Source organism: Pterocles gutturalis, unplaced genomic scaffold (genome assembly GCF_000699245.1).
Source record: "Pterocles gutturalis isolate BGI_N339 unplaced genomic scaffold, ASM69924v1 scaffold8732, whole genome shotgun sequence".
NCBI classification, from domain to species: Eukaryota; Metazoa; Chordata; class Aves; order Pterocliformes; family Pteroclidae; genus Pterocles; species Pterocles gutturalis.
The window spans coordinates 57,361-79,630 of NW_010112798.1; the positions used below are offsets into that span (position 1 = coordinate 57,361).

A 22,270-nucleotide genomic window follows, 5' to 3' on the forward strand; every position below is an offset into this window, starting at 1 on the left:
TGCCAGGCTCAGTGCATCTCAAACACATAAAAGACAAAAATTAATCCAGCAGTGCTACCATAACCATGCCATTTCTTCATACATTAAGGTATGTTCACATTTCTAAAAATAACTTACCTTCATGTATCAGCATCTTAAGTATAAAGGTCTCAGGAAACAGTGCTTTCATCCAGGGGCTTGTAACTGCCCAAGCTATCAGCAGGTTAGTTTCTTTACATGTCTTTAAGGAGAGCTGAGCAATTAGAAGGAAAAGAACCACCAAAAATGCACTACACAAATTCAGCTTACATTAAAAGTGAATTCTGATTTGACGGCCTCTGATATGTTTTCAGTAACCTCCTGAAAACCTCCAAGCTTCCAAGACTTGCTAGCACAAGTATAAAAAAACTGAAACTAAATGTATTAGATCTTTTCCTCCGGACAGATTTTAAGTTGTTTTCCGCATTTCACGCTGCACTTGTTAGTTAGAAGTTTCATACACTTAGGAAACTGATATAATTTTCTAAGATTGAAACGCCACACTTATTATTAGTATTTTCAAGAACTTTACACTGAGCATTTGAAAATCCAGAAATATTGATCAGAGAAATGTATTAATATCTCTGGATCATTAAGTTTCTGAATAGCAGGGGCTTTGGGGACAACTTTTGCACAAACAAAAAAGCAGAATACAATAATAACTAGGAAACATACTTAAACCTAATTTTACATGTAAAATTGCATGTATTTCAGAAGTTTCAAAATGAGGGAAGAAATTTTGGTCCTACCTCTTCCAAAGCCCATAATGAATCAACCACAGGCTTGATCTTCTTGTTGTTGTATAGATTTAGAAGTTTATCCATCACACTCTTGATCAGGCCTCCTCGATTCTGTTTGAAAAGCAGATTCAACAGGGAAAATCCAGCAATGACTTTGTTCTCCTCATACAGCTTGATAGGATTTACTTTCTCAACCTGCCACCACTGAAAAGCAATAAACAACAGCAGGGTTAGAAAAACACTTTTCAAGAAATGTACAGAAAAGTTCACAAGAAAACCATCTGGGCAGATGTGATACACCACTCATCTGTCAGATCTGAAGCAACAGCCAAGAGAAGCCATAAGGATTTTATTTAAAGAAGAGGCAAAAAAGTATGCAGCAGAGTGACCTGCAGATGTAAAACACAGACTTGTGTTGCATGAGATTAGCGTGTTAGAAGAATGGTGAACAGATCTCTGTTTAGGACATGGGTCTAGAAGTAAGGAATTTGGACCTCCCTGCTTGCTTCCGCTATCCTCAGTTACCTCGAGAGAACCATGCAAGTGTCCCTACCTTCACAAGCCGCTCTTGACTGTTACTCTTCTCTCAAACCCAAGGAAACTATGCACTGATTACCAGCTTCCATCTATTTTTCACTCATTATTGTTTGTGACATTTGAGCAAGTCTCATAATATCTAATAAAATTGTTTTATCTCATTTAGCCCAAGAGCATCCTTGAGATTCAGATGGCACTTCCTAGCAAGTCTTATTTGAATGGGTCAATTTTTAATTAAAATTTTCATACAATTTTGATGAGTTAATTTCATAGCATAATTACATACAGAAACTAGTTATGCCTTTATACAAAATTTGATACACTATTTTTGTATTAATTCGATTTATTCATATTATTCAGTCAATACTACCAGCACTACCTGAAAAACATTTCAGTTGAAATTGATTTTATTGGGCCAACCTATCCTACAATTTATACGCATCTGGATGTGTCCATATGAACAGTTAAAAGGCCACATAGTAAAGATCATCTTGTTTTAGTTCACAAACACATGACAAGAACAAACACTGTGCCACTATAACCATTAAGAAAATGGAGGAGGCAAAGAATAGCTTCTTGTTACAATCTTTGATTTATCTTGTTTTCAACTATATAGAGACTTTTGAAGCTAATTTCTCCTGGGAAGGGGTTGTTGCTGGAAGCTGTAAATGAGCTCTTGGCAGAAAGATCATATGATAGATCTGCAGTCAAGACTTCTCCCTCTGATTTTCTTGTCTAAAGGAACCGCTTTCACAGCTGGTTAACTTATTTCTTGCTAGCAGTTTGATATATTTGTCCCTTTTTCAGTCTGTAGGATTTCTAAGCAGGTTTTTGTTGTTGTAAGTAAGCTGAATAAAAAATAAAACATTTGAATTTCGGATTTGTTGATGTCATTAGTTAGGAAACAAATTCAACATCATCATGTCTTTGACTTCACTTGAAATAAACATGGGGAGCTGAGATATATATTTCTGTATGGAACTAACTTCTGAAAGGCTGGAAATGACCAGACACAAGCTCTATGTTAAGAGATACATCCCTTTAATATCTCCTTTAGTTCACTGCACTGTCCTGACTGTTTTCAGGACGAGGAACCTACACAGTACAGTTATCTATATCCATGGATATGACATTCTGCCATAAGTAAATAAATAATGCAGTTTAAGTTTAAACTTAGCTAAGAGATATATGGCTGATAGCTAAAAATTTAACTATGCATCACACACAGATCCAATTCCTGTCTAGATGTCATATCAGAAGAAAACATGTCAGATGACATTGCAGTCAGAAAAATGCTCTCTTTAGCAACATCAGAAGTAACAACTTAGTAGAGATAAATGAGAACAATGAAAATGAAAATGCTACAGAGGAAAGAGCAGAATCACAACACTGGGACACTTACTGATTTTGCAAAACTGAAGAAGCTTTTTGTCTCCCCAGTAACCATGTTAGATGAACCTGTAAAAGATGAGCACATTCACACGCAACTTATTACATGCTGACAAGCAGACCATTTATTATAAGTAAAATAATTTCCATGATTCACATGTAAGAAAAAAAATTCTCCCCAGGTTTAAAAGGGATTAGCAAACACTGTTATACTTTGGGAATAAATAACAAAGAGGCCAAGTTGACAAAGCCCTACATTTCCTTGATTGGAAATGGCCAAATTGAGAAAGTGTAACATGGCAGCCTCCAGTTCTGGGACAAGTGGCATGGGTGATTTTAAGAGATTTTAAGCTTTGCAAAGCTTTAGTTTTGAAATATGTACCTGGCTTTTTCTACTCACCATATAAAATGTAAGTCCCAAGTGGTTTGAGAAGACCGAGGCCTTTCCCAGTATTTTCTCCACACAGACAGTCCAAAACAATATCTACTCCATCTGTCGAGATTCTAAAATGCAAAAAAGAAATCTCACTTTGCAAAAGGATCCACAGGACTGGACAGCCAGCGTGATACAGGCTCAGTGTTAACTTAGTACTAGGATTTTCCAGGTACTTTAAAAAGAACCCTAAGGCTGAGGCTTTGCCTACATGAAAGCCTTCTCCTTATCAAAAGGGAATCCAAACTCCTTCAGTGCCGGAATGTGAGTTTGTCGGGCTAGCCAACCCACGCCTTTCAGGCTTAGACGAGTGGGAAGCCATCTTGCTCCCCTTTTGAGGGCTTTCAGTAAAATTATATTATCAAAAAACAGGTGACAGATATAAAGCTCTTCTTGAGTGAATGCAAAAAGTTCTTCTCAGATAAAACGATGTCTTTGTAAAGAGTCCTTCTGTTTCAGACGTTATATCAACTAGACATCAGCAAAGAGTTAAATCAAGCATGAAGATAAGTCACAGGAGCTAGAAACCCAGCTCTAAGGATATAATTGGGTCATATTATAGAAAGCAGAAAGTATTTATACTATTTCAATAAACAGTTCACATATTTATAATTCTCCAATAAATAGCTTTGTGAATGCAATATCAATATGATGCTGAAGAAATAAATACACTCAAATATCTTTAGTTCCTTTTGTTTGGCAAAATCCCATCCTGCAAAATCCTACCACTGTTTGATATAAGTCTAATATCCTACCTCCTAACCAAGTAAATAGCCCAAGCAGTAGTAAATTCCTGATTAATACTCTTAAACAATTATGCAAATAACTGGTGCAGACACTACAAGAAAATTGCAACCTGGAGACTATCAAAGGCTTAAGGGGCAATCAATAACAACTAACCCCCAGGAACGTCAATTAGCTCCTGATGACCACGCCTTCTGCAGTGGAATAACTGCAATGAGAAGTCAGGAAAGAGGGAAAGCTTCACGGCTTGTAATGCATCTATTTCCTCACAAAACAAAGGTGACACTCAAACATTCACTGGTTACAAACAGCAGCAAAATCGGACAACTCTACCCTTTGGTACTGCTGTGGTATGTGGGGTAATAAAGTGTTATGTGCAGGCCACTGGATGAGCTCTCACTGTAAATGAGTGATGACTTTGCAATTGAACAGACTTTGGTGGCTTCCACAGCTGAATGGATTCCTCATCCCCCGGGAACATTTCCACATCCGTATCACCTCTGTGGGTTGAAGGGGTTTTATGTTTGTTCATTTGTTTGGGGTTTTGGCGTTCTTTCTTTTGTTGGACTGTGCTCCCTGATGAAAGCTCTTCCTGGAGTACCCCAGCAATCTGCAATAAAGCAGGTTCCTACCACTGACCTTTCTCAGCCATGGGGCCATCCCTTCCTGCTCACAGCCTCTCAACAGACGAAGAGCCTTTCTCTTCCCTTCTGACTGCCCTGACTCTGTGCAGCAGGCAGGCAAAGGCAGACTAGCTGCAGTTTTTCCCACTGGCCAGGCAAACATTTTAAGCAGAACATAGTACACAGCCAACATCCAGCAAGACAAACAGCACTGTTCCCCCCACTGATTCTTTCAAAAGACAGTCTAGAAATTCAATTTGTCTTTATAGCATTCGCAGAATTGCCACTGTACTTTTATTTTTTCAATGCAAAGTAAAAACCACACAGATCTGAGCAACAAAGCAGAGTATTGGCACATTCTACAGGGTGCCAATTCTGACTTTTCATCAGGACTATCAATTGTGCTAATACTACACGCCTCTATACCACAAAAGAAGCACAAACTAGTTTGTTGCATCTAGATTTTGTCTTTTGTACCCACTGGTTCTCTGCCTCATTGTTCTATTGCGAGGTGAAAAGTATGTGAAAATCCAGGATCACCAAAAGGGATTTTAACAGACTTAATAGAGCAGAATTCCACCCCTTCGTAACCAGGTCTCCTTTTGACCTCACAGTAGATACAGTCTGTTACACAGAGTCAGGGAACTCTCCCAGAAAGAACTGTCCTGATGAAGGGTGGAAGCAACCAACGTTATCTGCAGCCATAAAGGTATCAGAAGTTAAAGGGGCTTTATTCCTTTTTCAAGCACTGGTTTCTGTTGTATCTGCTCCCACATCACATACCCGCTTAGATCAGATGTGCTGCTCCCCTGCCAAGAGTTAGGATCAAGGCTGTTGTTGAACTCTGATTAATGTTTTCAAGTGTTCTTCCTTGCTGAATCAATGTTTGTAAAGTGGGGATTGTTAGAATTCAGTCTTCATCTTGCTACAGCAATCTTGCAGGGGCAGCAAACACTTAGGTATGTATGCGTCCCCATGAGAAAGGCTATCAAAGGGCCAAAGAAAAGCACTGCAATTCCTGTGAGCTTTAAGAAGATGGTGAGGGTGTCATCTGCTGGACAAGTCCTATCTCCTTTGGTGAAACTTCCCATACAGAAAATTTTTCCTGTGGTGTAAAACAGCCTTTGTGATGGATCATTTCAGATGTTCTCTTAAGCCCTTGGGAGTGCTCCAGAAACAGTGGCAAGACACCCTGCTTCCTCCTCCAACACCTGTTTTGACTGCTAACAGCTCAGGCAGAAGTCTGCTGTATACTGAAGGCCCCTTTGAGGGCCTGTAACCCTCGTACTAAGAGACCTTCTCAGACGTTGCACGTCACTCTGAGGAACGCATAAGTTTGACAGGAAGCCTGTCAGCTGTACTGCCTTGGGGTGCCCCTTTGAGAAGTTTCTTCGTTTATGCCCAGCTACATAATCTAGTATTTTGACAGATACAAGATGAAGGGAAAACATTATTCTTATCTGTCTGAGAACTAAAATCAAGAAGACTTTTTTTTATTAAGATTTGCTTATCAATTCTAAAGTTCTGCCACCTGTATCAACATCAATTTCTAGAAACAGACAAACTGGAAAACAAAGTATTTGAAAGCATGTAAATAGAAACAATGACTTCAAAAGGCAACAGGATGTGATTCTAATCTGAACGCAAACAAACAAAATCCAAGGATCTGAAATTAAAACAGGCATCACATGCTCTGATATCAATCCCTGGCAGAGGATAAAAACCCAGGCAGATGGAAACACACCAGAGAACTCCAAATCTGGATAACTTACAGATACACTGAAAATATCTTACTCAATGCACTACAGTGACCTACTACACAGACAGGTAACAGCAAAGTACATCTTTCTGTTAGGACATTTATTCTTTGTCACTTAATTTACTTTGCTTGCAAGAGATGTCCAAGTATGAACATCGACTAACAAAGCTTACGTTGCTTATGAGGAAACAGGGAGATGCTTGCTATCTCATACCTTGTAGTGGACAGATGGAATGTCTGGAACGAACTACAGTTCCCAAGCTCACAAACGTAATCTCTTCCCATAAATATGACCAGCCCAGCGTCTTCCGTAGCATTTTGCCAGATACTATACAACCCTTACTCAGGAAAATAAAAATTACCTTTTTACTTCTTGAACATAGTCTGCATTTCTGTCAAACAGGTGAGTTACTGAGTCTTTGATTGCTTCATGTTTGAAAGATGAAGCTGTTCCAAAAACAGTAACATTGGGAACAGTTGAACAGAGCTGAGCAACAGCTTGCCCCTGCAAACACATTATCATGTTAGTTCACTGACATGGAAATCAGTTGACAGAGTTTGCACCTTCCAATTCACTCATGACACAGCACAAACCAAGACCAAACATGTGCAAGGACTTCCCAAACTCATTTCTTGACAGTGTAATGCAGTTCGGCCACAGGAAAAAAAAATACACTTAAGTCAAAAGGATATGTTGAAGACAAAGGAACTGCAGGGATAAAAGTAATTTAATGTATCAAAAATTGTACTGGAAAAGAGTTCTTCATCTTTTAACAAAGGCAGTGTAGTTGAAAGGAAATGGCATTAGTTTACAAGAACCACCAAATACAATTACTCAAAGAGTACTAGAGAAGCACTTCTCATTTGTTACCTGCATCCTACACGCATTTCCCCCAGAGCCCCTCGAGTAACCTCAGCAGCCCTCTTTGCACTTCACACCTCAGAACAGACCTGACTGCTTCCACGGGGGATACAAATCCTCTCTGCTCATGGGGAAGGCATTGCAACACCTGATGCCAGAAGAGAATTTCTGGCAGATAATATAAAAGTACTTGGATCCTCTGGTATTCAGATACAGCTTTTATGCTTCAGGTTTTTGCAGTCCTAATACAGGTCCTCTAGTGCAGTAAGTCCCAGGACAGCATGTAGTCTACTACTCATAAGTGATCACATTTTCTTATGGTTTCAGAGGAAAACAGTGAGTTGGTATAACAAACACTAGAAGTAAAGCAAATCTGTTTTACCTCTTACTAATAACAATAATTATTACTAATTATTCAAAATGTAAGAATAGCCTTAAGTCACACTAACAGGTCTGCTCAGGCCAGTGCTGCAACCTCAAAACTGATCAGCAGCAAAGAGGACAAAATGGCCTGGAGCATATAAAGGAAAATCATTCTCCCAGCATATCCGTCCTGCGTCCCAGCAAATCAATCAGACACTATGTCAGTGTTTAGGTAGGACTTGGGGCATTAGAGAATTTGTGCATTCAAATGTCTGTACTTCAACTTTCCAGCTTCAGGCCCCAGATGACTTTAACTTCTCTAAGTTTTTTTAACTTCTCTAACTTTCTCTAATTTCATGAGGCCAAGAGAAGAAAGAAAGTGCTGCATAAATGCTGAGCCATCTAGATTTCAAAAAAGATCCTAACGGGTCATCCTTTTACAACCCTGGGTCTTGTTTTACTCTTAACACATTAACAAATGGAAGACAGATTTTTGGTAGCCACATCCCACCTCTTTTTGTAACCACATTACACCACCAGAGCTAGCACGGTTACATGGATATGCCCCAAAGCAAGAAAAGGCACTGCCACTCTAAAAATACTGACTGATGGAATTCAGCAGATTCTTACATTCTTATTCTTATATTTACAGCCAAAAGATTGTAATTTGGAAACTGTATGCATGACCAGTAAAATAATCCATGGATAAACACATTTCTGTTAATTCCAACCAGAAAACCTGATTATTAGTATGTAAATACCAGTAATCAGTGCTTAGGTTTTATTTGCAGTAGAATAATTAGATAACTCTGTATACCTTGGGGGTCTTGGCATCCTCACATATAATACTGAATGTAATTGCTAGTGACAGTACTCTGAGCTGAACGTCGTGAGAGAGAGCAATGTTATTATCTATATGTGGTGACACACAGGAGTTTCACCTTGGTTTCCTACTGGATTAGTGAGTAAACAGCTACACAGCAAAGCACAGTTTACGTGGTGCTTTGGACAGGTACCAACAGACAGAGGAGAGGGCAGGAGAAGGGATGTATTCTCATTTTTACTTTACAGACAAGAAATGGAACAGCACAGCAAATTGAACAATCTGTGCAATAGCTCAGAGAAACTTACAGCAGGACCCAGGGAAGAATGCTGATGCGTAATGGTATCCAACACCAAACATAAATGACCTTTTCTTCTTAAAATCATCCACCATTTTCCTGGATTGGAATCCCTAATCTCTTAGAAATCATAGGAAAATCCATTACTGAAGGGTCTCATCTCACAAGATGTAATGTCTTCTGGAAGCAGAAAATATTTCCCTCTTCTCATACTTCATTTCTCTATTACTTACCGTCTCATTCTGAAGCCCAGGTTTGAGTCTCCACAAATATTGTATCATGAAAACACAAGAAGAATTACTCTGGATTTTGTTATCTCTCCTTCTCTTAGTCATTTTCACTAGCAATCCTCTTTTCTCAGTTATCTGCACCTCCCAGAAAACCATCACCCATAGTGATTTAGATAAGTCAGTATTTTATACCGTATGCTCGTTGAGTGAAATTCTGACATTATTGATCTATCCTCTAATTAGTTTTCTGCATTTTCAATCTAACTTGGGAAGATGAGGAATAATATCCTGAATCAAAAACACTGAATGTTTAAAAGGTCACGTATCAGAGTAGAAAACATGTTGATTTTCATCCTGCAGAAGATAATTTAACATTTAACAAACTGACAGTCAGATGAATAGGAGAAATGCACAAAAACACCCAGGATCTGCATAACCTATTTTCCTCCTGACTCAAACTCGTTAGTTCACCCCTCTCTCCCCCCACAGAGATAAGCTTATCTAAAATCCCAGATCAGAATACTTGCCAGCTTTCTGTAGACCTTTAAATCCTAAAACTGACTCATATGACCAGTACTTTTATAATTGGATGAACAACATCACTGAAGTATTTTGAGGCAATTCCACAAAACTTTCTTGCACAGCTTTCTGAAGATCTTCATTTGACATTGACCCTTACTTATTTTTGTCTAAAGTATTCTTAGTATTCGTACTTCAGAAATCTTGGAATTAGCGGAGCGGAAAGGTCTGATAGCAGACCCTTCATGCTTTCCCCACTAAAACACGACTGAACTTAACTTGTGGACTTAAACATTTCACTAATTTCAGTGGAATTCCACTAAACTCCAAAACAGCAACGTGTCACTCTTAAATCTCTTGTAATCCCTCGAGTCATCTAGCTACCTCTGGATTAGCAGCTAGTGTTTAGCTAATTGTGAGTGTGTGAGGCTCTGGTTCCCACACATGGAACATCCACGGTTCCCACATGAAGTATGCACACAGGTTTTTGCAGCTGGAAGGAAGAACATCCTCTTCGCGGGGCTATGGAGGGGAAGACGAGGTATCTATGCCGGCTCCTGTCTCACTGCACATTCTCACCAGAAAGCAGCCTTTGATCGTGGGGGCACACAGGTCCTCTCCTGCCTTTTGGATTCCAAAGCCAGTCCCCTCCTAAAAACTGCTTTGTGGCAGACAGAGACAAGAGCGCTTTCCATTTCCTCACTGCCCAGACAAAACCACATCATCTCTGCTACCAGCTCTCACCGTGGAGACCACACTGATGTGTACGCAGGCACCGTGTTATCCGAAATAGTGTATGAACTCTAAAACCTTCTGAGAGGGTGGCCAATTAGACAGGCATGATTTGAAAAATGAAAATAAAAAAAAGTCTTCACACATCTAATTTTTCATATACAATGCAAATTTCTACATGTAAGTACAGACTAGGTTCTTGCTTCCTGAACCTGGGAAAATTAATAGGTGGCAAAAAATAATTATCACTTGGACAATTAATTTTACCTTTAACAGGATTTAGAAGTCTTTGAAAAAACTGATCAATTGCTTCACTGAAGGCATAGACATGGTTACAAAATACTCCCTTAAAATGGAATTAATCTCCTTTAAAATATATTTTTAGAATACTATTTATCATGCAGAACTCCATACAGTGCATCCTCAAATAAATTAATAAATTGGATTAAAGCATTCTGTGAAGTGAAGCATGTCTCCTAATACTGGATTTGGCATAGAAGTCTTGTGTCTTTTTAGCTTCAAAGTCCGTTTGATGGATTCCTTTTCAAGGTATCCTGTCAATTTATAAAATCAGCATGTTGAACCTAATCTACACATGTAATTATTATAGAATTTATTATAAATTGATATGCTTATAGTAGTTTTAGAACCAGTAAAAAGATTGATTTCTTTACATTCCTTTGCTTTAAAACCCAAATTTAAACCTGCAGGATTGGAAACTTCTCATACTGAGATAATAATGTAAAAGAACAGAAAAGTAGATTTTTAGGAAGTAAAAGGGAAATAGACTGTTCTGCACATTTAAACAATTTCAAAGTAAAAAAAGGTCACTGGCATTTAAAAGTCAATATAGAAAGCATGAAGATAAGAAAACTTATTGATTTAATTAGCTTATGAATACTTATTAATATAACTGGATGAAATATAAATAAGCAATATAAGTTAGTGGATCTCTGAAAGAGTCTGATCTAGTGGCACAAGCCAGACCTCAGTCTGATGTCCAAGCTGTACACTGAATCACAGCGGTTACAGATCAGCATACTTTCATGAAAGCATCTTTTCTGCTATTATGTCAACTGAGCCCAGTTTTATAGCAGGAGAGAACAAACCATCTAAAAGATACCACCCTGCAAAACCACATCTATTAGAACCAATAGCATCAGTAAGAAATTATCATTTCTATGATACGTTTTTGCAGCCCAGAGCTGCTACAGCATTTTAAAAAAAAAAAATCATTCAGACTTAATCTTGCACAAGAAACCTGTCTGGAACTGAACGTGAGGAGAATCCACATTTCCAAAATACCATATAACCACATCTGAAGGTGGTACAGAGTACACAAACACAGTAGGAAAATTGCAAGAGAAGACATCTAGTCATCTTCTGGCATCAATGAAAACTTTTCTCTGGTGTTAGAAGTCAGACACACAACACCCCATCTCCTGAAGGTGTTGTTTTTCCAATTACAGCAGAGGAAATTGGAAACCAAACACTAAGGTGAACATTGCAGAGTGGACAAACTGAAATGTGATTCTTGAACAAGCGTAATGCAGCACCTGCTACACTCGCTGCCACCACAAATAAGTTTTGGAGCAGAAGGCAGGGAAGAAAGAGTCACCATGACATAATAGTATCTTTTACCCTCAAAAATCTCTTATTTTCTGCAACAATTAGCAGGGTGTGTTTTTTCCCACCCTCTTGCAAAACTGTGCAGCTGAGGTGCAGCCAAAACTCAGAGCTGAATCTCCATCTGTTATAAATCCTCTTCAGTTTAGCAGAGCTATGACAATATACTCCATCAGAGATCCTCGCCCAGAAGATACAAACTCTGTCTGAAAAGGCAGAATGGCCAAGGAAGAGTTAAGCACTGCCTGCCTGTGACATGACTCAGCAGAGGATTCAGGGCAAGGACACGTCCTCTGGGGAGTGCGGGGCTGTGAGAGGCAAAAAGAAAGGCCCTCAGAGACTGCAGCCGGCTTTGGTCAGGGAAATTGCTTTTTGTGTATGGCTCACCAGGCTTTTGTGTTTGATTAACAGATTATGCTCTGAGGCAGTGTCTGGAAATAGACTGGGGCATGGCCCTGGGACTCTCCTGAGCTGCTGAGGGAGCACATCCACGCTCCAGAGGCATTCAGCAGCAGCGGGCAGCTCAGCTACAGACACCGGGTCTGGCTCTAAGTGAGACAGCCTGGGCACTTAAAGCATCCTAGCCTTGGTTACACAGAGCTGTGGGAGCTGATTTATTCCCCTCCTTGGCTGCTGGAGGTGAAATAAGAGGAAAGCACTTCGGGTGTATTCATCAAATGCAGAGTGGCTATGACCTGCTAATATGAGAACAGCAAGTGCAGACCTGGGAAGTATTGAGTAAAGATTTCAGCAAAATGGGAAGCATTAATGCAATGCCATTGTACAGTATGCTGGCCAGGACCACCAGAAGAGCAGAGTAAATTCTAATTATTCACATTCAGGGAGGACTGACTCAAACACAAGAGTGCTATTTAATGCGCTCCTACCTGCGAGGTGCAGACAGACCTAAAGTCTAGCTACCCATACAATGTTTAAAAGGATCAGGGCTGCTGTGAGACCTATTTTAAAAGGCTCTGGCTTTCATACCAGCTTACTGCTGCTTTGCTGCCAAGCAGCTCAGAGCCCAGGAAATATGTATGTATCTGTCCGGACCAGTGCCTGTAGGATGACCAAGGAAACAAGACATCTGACCTTACAAAAAAGGCATATGAACAAACCAACCTGCTTTCAGGAGGAAAATCTCTCAGGAGAGAGTTGATTCTGAGCTTGTTCTAGCCATAAACAAATATACATCCTATCAAAAAGGTCTGAAAGAAGTGCCCCAAGAGGAAGCAATAGCTAATTTTAATTAATGGACAACACCAGCAAAAGAACAAAGAACTGGCTATAAATAAAGTCTGGAAATTGAGAAAGATTTCTCACCATGCAAGACAGACCAGAGAGAATTTGAAGGAATAAGCATGTAGGCATTTTTTCATGAAGACATTTGATAATTCTCTCAAAAGGGTTCCTATATGCTGCCTGTGATAGTGGGTGACTAGATTTACTAAGGAGTGCCAGTTCTTTGTCAGATAAAATATCACCACTTCAGTGATTCAGTTTGGAACACATCCTCAAATATTTGCAATTTATGCAGGGGAGACACAATAAAAAGAGAGGGTTCCTGCCAAGCTTTAACCAATCCTGCCAGGATGACCTAAATCTGTTGCCAAGTCAGATTTACCCTTCAAATTCAAACATTATAGCTGCATCTGTAACTTACTCTGCTTGCACTTCCTCTGCTGCTGAGACCGAAAGGGAAGGTCAGATCACAGCTTCAGGATAGCAACTGATGCTCCTGCATGAAAGGCAGCATCACTTTAGCATCTGTAAGATTGAAATGCTCAAGAATTGGCTAATAATTCTGCCTTGCATCTGAGGGGTTAAGTGATGAAGTGTTTACACAATCTTGGTAAATGACCAAAGTTTTGTGCTCTAAATATTCAGAGTAGGAAGAGTACATAAAGAGCAAACAAATAAGCAAATGGGCGTAATGGCTGTCTCTCAGAAATCTAAATCCCTGAAAGAATTCGTTTGCCAGATCGATATCAGAGAGAGACTGGATTTATTAAAGCTAGAAGACCTTAAGGTTTTTTGCTTTGATTTTTGGCTTTGTTTTTTTTTTTTTTTTTCTTTTAATACAACGGTCCTGTACTTATACTAATTCAACTAATCCAGGATACAGTTTACAAGTTTACATTAATAATTTTAAGAGCAGCTTTATGGTGAAGGGTCTGGAGCACAGGTCTTATGAGGAGCGGCTGAGGGAGCTGGGGTTGTTTAGTCTAGAGAAGAGGAGGCTGAGAGGAGACCTTATCACTCTCTACAACTACCTGAAAGGAGGGTGTAGTGAGGTGGGTGCTGGCCTCTTCTCTAAAGTAACAACTGATAGGGCAAGAGGGAACAGCCTCAAGTTGCACCAGGGGAGGCTTAGGCTGGATATTAGAAAAAATTTCATCACTGAAAGAGTGATCAGGCATTGGAACTGGCTGCCCCGGGGACTGGGGGGGTGACCATCCCTGGAGGGGTTCAAGAAACATGTAGATGTGGTGCTTAGGGACATGGTTTAGTGAGTTAGGTGGTGCGGGCTGACGGTTGGACTTGGACTTGATGATCCTTGAGGTCTTTTCCAACCTTAATGACTCTACGATTTATGATCTCATAGAAGCCTGTGCTATGACTCGCACCGAATGCACTGGCTTAAATAGTCTTAATTTTAAAGAACTAATTGCTTCATACAGCAGATCAGTCCCAGTGGGGTGCATGCTACTGCTCAGTTTTCTCAGCGTATTTTCCTCAGTCACCACTTTGCTTCCCTTGAAAAAAAAAGCTGTGGGAGTATATTTGTGAAGGGAGCTACTCTACCATTGTCTTAGTCATTTCAAACATAAATTACAGCATTTTACAGTTAAGATAGGCCAATATATGCCCTACAGTAAGTCATATGTTCATGCAAACTCCTATTTCTGAGCATTAGTTTCTATGTATGGATAACAGGAAATTTTTGAAGTTCAGTGTTAGCTGACTTTCTCCTCATTTTAGCAATCAGTTCAGAAGGACACTTAAACATTTCCATAGCTTTAAGCATTTAAAAACTGCCCTGCTACTCGATATAATGGTTTAAGCAGAAGTGTTAAGCATCCTGCCAAAGAGAGGCCTGAAAGGGAGCGTGTGACAACTGTTGTCATTTTTAAATATTGGTCAGTAGCAGCTCGACCAGTTGATAACAGAATGCTTTGCAAGGTATAGATTTCTCATTGAAGTCTGATTGAATCACGCAATGCAACCGTGAGCCTGTACCATGTTTTCCTAGAAGGCCCCTACAACTTCTCCAGCCTACTTCACTGTCCAGGCTGGGAGCTGAGAGTCAGTCTCTCTCAACTGCCCCCATCTCAAGAGGGAAGAAAAGGCAGGAAAACCAAACCAACTCCCACAGCAGCCCCCTTTCCAAACAATCAAAATCAATAAGCTGGCCTTAGGAAACAACAGCAAATACAATCTCTCCTCTTTCAAACCCCCTTTCCTAAGCACTGCAGCAGGTCCTCCTCTTCAGACGGAAGGCTACAACACACCAACAGTGTCAGAAGCAGTTTGTGAGCATCCACCTGTCTCTTCTTGGTTCAGAGAGACAAGGTGCTTCTCTACAACTAGCCACGTTTCCTCCTACCATGAACAGGGAAGATGGCATGACGCCCTGCCCTTTCAGCTGCGTGGGCAGCAGAGTGCAGACTCATTTGGTATATGGAACAGGATTCAAGTCTCTGTAAGAGAGAGACAGGTATGTGAGACTTTCTTCAAGGCAAGTTTTCTTGCTACATTTCCTTATTCTCTACATCATCTTCTGACATCCCCTGGAACTTCTGGAAATAAGTAAACTGAGTTATCTAAAGCATCCTGTCAGGCATTAAAGGATACCATCACGTACTTATCATACCCCAGGCACAGATGGGAAGACAATTGCTGTACTCACCTCATGACCAAAAATATCTATAAACAAAAATAAGGCCACATAAATAAACTCAGGCAATATGTAAGTAAAGGTCCAGAGAATTTTCTCTGATTCAATTTATTGAAAAAGCTGCAGGATCCTCCTAAAGGTCACTGGGGAGCCAGAACAAAGAACCTCATAAACATTTTTGAAGCAACAAGTTCTTTTTCATAAACTGCCCGAAGCAGCTAAAATAATGATCTTGCATAATGAGAAAGGAACAATTACAAACTTCTAGTCCCACAGGGAGCCTATTGTCTCATTAAAGTGTTCTGGAATTTCTATGACATTTAGAAACAAACTGGACAGGTTTCTCACTTGCTGAAAGTGGGAATGGGCCTTCTGTCTATTAAAGCAACAGCACAAAAAATACCTCTTCCCATAGCGATTTCAGTGCCAGTTTTCCATTTTATTAACAATGAACTTTGTGAGAATGATTTGTTCAACTGAGGCTGTTAAATTTTTCAAAGGATTAACAGGCAGATTATTTGAGCGGTTTAAAGAGTAACACAGATCCCTCTGAAATCTTTATGTCTAGTTAACAGAAATGGAAAATTCCATGCATCTCCAGAGTGTATTTTATCTGTAAGACCTACCAACAAATGAGAAAAGTCTTTCCTTCCCAATTCTAGCTATACATGTTCTTCCCCAACAGGAACAACAGGCTGCATGAGGCACTCTCCTCTGCGACAGCAGTCAGCATCCTGTCTCGCAGCCCAGCCGACCCTGTCTCCCTCTTATGTACAGTCTCCCTGGACCATCCACAGACCTTTAGCAGTTATCGGCCAACTCAGCTGCTCTTCCTGCAGCTCTGGTCTTTCCCATGGAAAGTCTGTTTTATCTAACTACTTAGCAGGTGATGGCTCTGGTTTCTCCTTGTTCTCCTGGCAGCCAACCGGGACCCATCCTCCCTTTAGCTTCTCTCAGAGAAGGTCCACAAGCAGCCACAGCAGAGAACTAGTCAAAAACTGCTTGTTGACAAAAGAGAGGAACCCAGCAGTGCCCTCACAGGAACAGCCCAGCACAGAGAGCAGGCACTACTGAATACTACGTGAGAGTTAGCAGAGCATTAACAGTGCTTCAGGAACAGAAGGAAGAAATAAGAGAGGCAAGTGAGGTTACAAAGAGGAAGAGAGAAAGAAAGAAATAAATTTATCAAGGATGCTTTATCTTAATAAGGAGGAGTTCATTTTCTCTAGATACATGCATATGTGTAAGGACTGCTTTTGAGTGTTTTGCTAATTCTATATGTTCAGCCTGTGTCTGTATAATGTCAGATGGGCAAATGGCCTTCCAGCTAAAGCTGAGCCTTTGATTCCTGTAGAATATACAGTCCTCCTGAATGGGTGGCCTCATGTTGCTTTAACAGTCCTAAATTCCACACACAAAGATTTAATATTAAAGAACAATAAAGTCAGCCATAACGCTGTAGGTTGTACTGTGCCGAAGCATAATACGATTATAAATTCCATTCATTTACAGAAGTATTCCAAGAGGAGCATTTTCTGCAAGTAGGATTATCGTTAGCTAAAAATACTTAGTACAGGGAACTCATGAATTTGTTCCTTTGATTACAGCCTTCTTTTATATGAGAACCTGAAAGAAGGTCTAAGGGCATAGAATTAGGGATAAGGCGTGCAGGGTTGCCCACCAGACCTCAGCAGACAACGGAACATTAATTTAGCATAAATAAGGTATAACATGAAAACAGAAGAGGTACTCCAATTTGAAAGGCTGAGATCTGCAGATGTTCTCAGGTCATAAAATCTGTCTTATGGAAAAGGACTGCACAATTTCAAATGCAAACTCCCCTGTCAGTATCTTAATATTTTGCACAAGCTTAAATATTTTCCAAACGAGAGAGATTTTACTAAGAGATAGTTCAAGGAAGTGGTAACACAAAATTATGACGTTTTATTTCACTGTGTGGCCTGATATTCCACCAAATTCATCCTACTGTTGCTTTGCCCATGCAACACAATGCCTCCTTACTAATGATCGGAACTACGACAGGCAGCAGCCACCACTGACTCAAAGTCATCATTTGTATCTTTTCCTCAGGGTTGGCATGATAAGGCTTTTCATTGCTTTCAATCCCCCTACAACAAAAGGGGAAAAAAAAAAAAAAGTCTTTCACAGAGAAAGCATCACACACGCCTGTGCATGGTATTTGCAGTATTCCAAGAGAGTCATTTACTGCAAGGAGGATTATGGTTACCTTCAAATACCTTGTGCAGGGAGTCGATTTATTTATTCCTTTCATTACAGCCCTCTTTTACATAGAAGTACATGGTGCATAAGTTCAGGAGGGAAATGCTTGGGACAACACTTGCTCCTTGATTTCTGACAACCAGTTACGGGTTTATGGAGGGGTTTATCATCAGAACATTTTTATTTCACCAAAACCTACTGCCAACCATTCACATCACCAATTGATGGGAAAACAGAGGCAGTTCCTCCCACCGCAATCCCTCACATAGGAAGTCTGATATCGAATCAAACTGCATGGTCTGGCTCATTTCAGAAACTGAGATGCATCAGACTGCTTCAGTTACTTGGTGACAGGAAAGTAAGAAAAGTTCCAACTTACCACCCCTCCTCCTGCTGAGTGAACCAGCACAGACATGCCTTCTCTTAGGTTGGCAACTTCAAAGAGCATCATGTAGGCAGTTACAAAGTTCATGGGAAACGCAGCAGCTTCAGAAAAACTCATGTCATCTGGGATCTTGTAGACAAATTCTACTGGGGTACATACTACTTCAGCCCATGCATTGTAGTTTACAAAAGCCATGACTCTGTCTCCAATCTACAAACAAGGAAAAAAACAATGTTGAGGATACAGCTGATATTGACACTGCAGAGAGCAGCTTGTAACACCTGTAACTCTCCTGTTCAACCTGTGGGTCACCAGCTGCGAACATAATGGTGCTCCACATCCTTGGCAAAACAGCAGTTAAGCTGCTCAGCTTTGGGCTTTTAACATTTTTAATTGTATTTATTTAAAAAGTTAAACTCAACAAAAATATCCAAAGAAAGTTAAAGCCACCTCTTATTTTTTGCTACTCTGCTTCTCTGATGGAGCAATTTTCCATCATCACTAATACAGATCATCTTTTGCTAGCAGAGCTCCTAAACAACAAATGGGGCTGTAAACAATGAAAACAGCATTCTTACTAATAACCAGAAACTTTGCTTACAGAAAAACTTTTTATTTTTATTTATTAGGAAAAAAAGATCATAATGATATTGATGAGATGCATGGAATAAACAAAATTACATCTAAAATAATTTTCGCTTTGGTTTCTCAGTCTTCACACTAATTTAGAGCTACTTTTCCTCTCTGTGGATTGAGAAGGAGACGCCTTGTACTCTGGTAGATAGAGCACATGAAAGGGTTTGGAAACCACTCATTTCAAACATAACACCATCTGTATCCACTCTCTTTTTTATTATCTTAATAACTGATTCCACCAATACATTTCCATAATTGTCCTTTCTACAGCCATGTGTCAGAACAGAATTTGATCCTGAAACTTCAAATAAGCCACCTTAAACATCAAAAATATACCTCTGGATTCTGAATGCAGCATTTCTCTACCCAGTTGCTTTGGAAAATGTATAGTAGTGAAAGAGTATTCCACTATGGAGAAATAAAGATTTTATGCTAATGTTAGATACAGGCAGGAATAGCATCAAACTTCAGGACTCCATGTTTTAATTAAAACTAACAGCAGCTGTCTCACTAAAACACCTTTGCTTATCTACCTCTGATATTTTCTATCTTACATTCTATTAATGCCCACTAATGCTTTAGAAATACTTCTTGGACTATTTCAACGATATTCCACAGCAATGGAGTAATGTACAACACTATTACCTTCAGGGAAGTGTTTATAGCACAAGCACATTTTGGTCTCCTAAGTACTTGTCATCACTTTGGCTTTGGGATATTGCAGGTTTGCTAAAAGCCAAGGTGCTGCTGACAGTTCTGAAGGGTTTGTCTCTTTCAGAGTGAGGATGCCGAAACAGAACTGTCATTTCAATTCCACCAGAATGCCTCCTCCTTTGAAAAACACATTCAAATTAACAATGCCTCACTGGTAACCGTTCTGTGGTTCCCCTTGCTGTTAGAGAAGCATCTAAATGTGAAGTCTGCTAGGATTAATTTGTAAAGATGTTAATAAATCCTACATCCCTGCAAACAAATATAATTGATTACCAAAAAGAATGCAGAGAAGTCCCTCCTGGTGATTCCTAATGGATTTCTCGGTAATAATGAATACCGTATTTTACCACAAACACTATACAGAGCCTAGCTGTCATGTCCGATTAGGCCTTAGCTCCTGAGAATCATCCCCAAAACTGGAGAGATAAGCCCTGATACCCTTGACCTCAGTAGTAATCAGCTTTCTGTTTTAATGGGAGAAGGAAAAGGCATTACACCATTCTTCCAATAAGGCTTTCTTTCAATGTAAAATACGTACTTACACACTGCTGTCAAAATGGACTGCCATTCAATGATGTCATTTGTCATGCGATGCAATCACAGCAAATGAAAACAACAAATGGCTGGAAATATCTCAGGGGTAGTATCTTACTAAAGACTAAGGCCAGTGACAGACATTCTTCCAGAGCATGAAATGCTCATGACTTTAACATGACTTGAACTGGAAGAGATCTACAAAGGGAGAGAAGGTCAGAAGCTTCTGTCAAGGAGACAACAAGCATGTGCCCCGTTCCTGTCCTGTGCAAGAAACCCATAAAGAAACTGACAGAATATTCTTGCATCTTCCCCGTGGTACATTCTCCTGTTGATGGGTTCATACCTGTGCACAGAGTGTCAACCCTTCCTCCAGATCACTCAAACACTACCGTGGCTATGCAGATTATATGCAAAAAGTAAAATACCATGGCTCATTTCAATTTCAGGGAGTACACCAGAGCACAAACATGTTCTATAGTCAGAACAAAGATATCACTTCAAAAGAGACCCAGTATATTCAGTCAAGTGCGATGCTATTCAAACAAGCACCATATGCTGTAGCCTCACGATGCCCTTCAAAAATAGCAAGAACTTTTAAACTGAGAACACTGATCTAGAGCAGAGGCTTGCTCCTTTCGTAGCATATTCTTTGATATGGAACGTAACTATAAAACACAGATACTAGAGGGGAACAACTGAAGCTGCAGAGTTTTTAAAACAGCAAAGATACTGTTCAGTTTCTGTTTGTCACAAAAAAGGTTGGAAGATGATAACTTGTTTCAAGGCAGAGATGGGGCAGGAGAGGGAAGGCAGAGAAATGTCCTAAGAAGAGCTCATCATTGAGACCCTACTAGAAGCTAAATTGGCCATTATCTTCACTCAACTGAGAACCTTTGCAGCTCTTCTAGAAGAGCAAAAATGCTACCTTTAATAAAAATATTTTGGGTAATTGCCTTCTTCAGATGAAGATACACCAAGAATTCAGAAAATGCAATTACTTGATGACATGACTGGCTCAGCAAACATCTAAGATAGGATTGACATGCATTAACTCATTTTTTATTTCAAAATTTTTCTAGCTACTGAGGAAATGAAGTGCAAGATTAGAGGGAATATAGACGTTTAACATCAATAATGGAATAGGAGGTAGGACAGAATGCCATTTATATGTAGTTAGAGGTACCAAAGAGTACATGATGCTAACCAGTTATGAAAGCTTTATTATATACATTAACTATTTGTCATTTATCACTGTTTATTAGGTGAAAAAGATCCTTTTCCTGACTGATCAGAGTAAGTCTTACACCCAGAATCAGGGCCCCAATTTTATCTGCATCTCATGGATGCACATAGTTGTAAGAAGCAATGCTTATTGTAGCTGGAGGTCTCGTTAAGATCAAAAGATGGAACTAGAATTAGCAGTGCATGGGCTTTGAGGAACAGAGCAACGATGATACCAAACATGGCCAAGAAAAGAAACTTAACAAGTTTACTCAATTTCTTTTACTTTCATAAAGCACAGCAGTCATGCTTTCCGGCATGACGATAAGCACATGGCATAAGTGACTTTTCAGGAAGGATTTGAAGGAGATGACAGTGGTGGCTTTAGAAACTAATTCAAGAGGTCATTCTCATGCTTGGGAAGCAGCAAGGAAAAATTGCCCTTTCAAATCTCAACAGGGTGGCGAAGGCTGCTGTCACTGGCAGACCAGAAGAGATTAGAGACAACATACTCAGTGAACTGGTGATTATTTAGTCTTGCTCTGCAAATAAAGAAAATATTACCTCAAATCCTTTCACACTATCTCCAAGAGCTTCTACAATTCCAGAGCATTCAAACCCAGGAACAAGTGGCGTCTTAGGAGGGTTGTCGATATTCCCCTGTCGCACCATCAAATCAATAAAGTTCAAACCACTGTAAAACACAGGAAAAAATAAAATCAAGACTATTAACATAGATCAAAGCAGAGGAGGAAAACTTGACCCGAAAGATGGGAAAGCCAGAAAGCTTCAGGGCAGCACTAAAAAGCTGGGTTCCACAGCCCAAGAGGGACTCAGCACACATTCACGTTCTTCATGCACAGAACACACTGACTTCACCCTGTGCTGTACAGGCCTCGGGCAGAAGAGTACACATCCAAGGCAACCACATCTATCACTAGC

At 39.9% G+C, this 22,270-nt stretch overlaps 1 protein-coding gene across 1 annotated transcript in view; it reads right to left on the reverse strand.

Moving 5' to 3' along the window:
- Window positions 1-22,022, reverse strand: part of VAT1L (vesicle amine transport 1-like) — a gene marked incomplete at its 5' end in the record, with an annotated part of 50,770 nt that extends 28,748 nt beyond the window's left edge. Inside the window, 6 exons of the mRNA XM_010074201.1 lie at window positions 768-962; window positions 2,698-2,753; window positions 3,085-3,188; window positions 6,606-6,748; window positions 18,215-18,430; window positions 21,893-22,022. Coding sequence (XP_010072503.1) covers window positions 768-962; window positions 2,698-2,753; window positions 3,085-3,188; window positions 6,606-6,748; window positions 18,215-18,430; window positions 21,893-22,022 — 844 coding nt within the window. The remainder of the gene's footprint in view (window positions 1-767; window positions 963-2,697; window positions 2,754-3,084; window positions 3,189-6,605; window positions 6,749-18,214; window positions 18,431-21,892) is intronic.
- Between the last annotated feature and the right edge of the window lie 248 nt (window positions 22,023-22,270).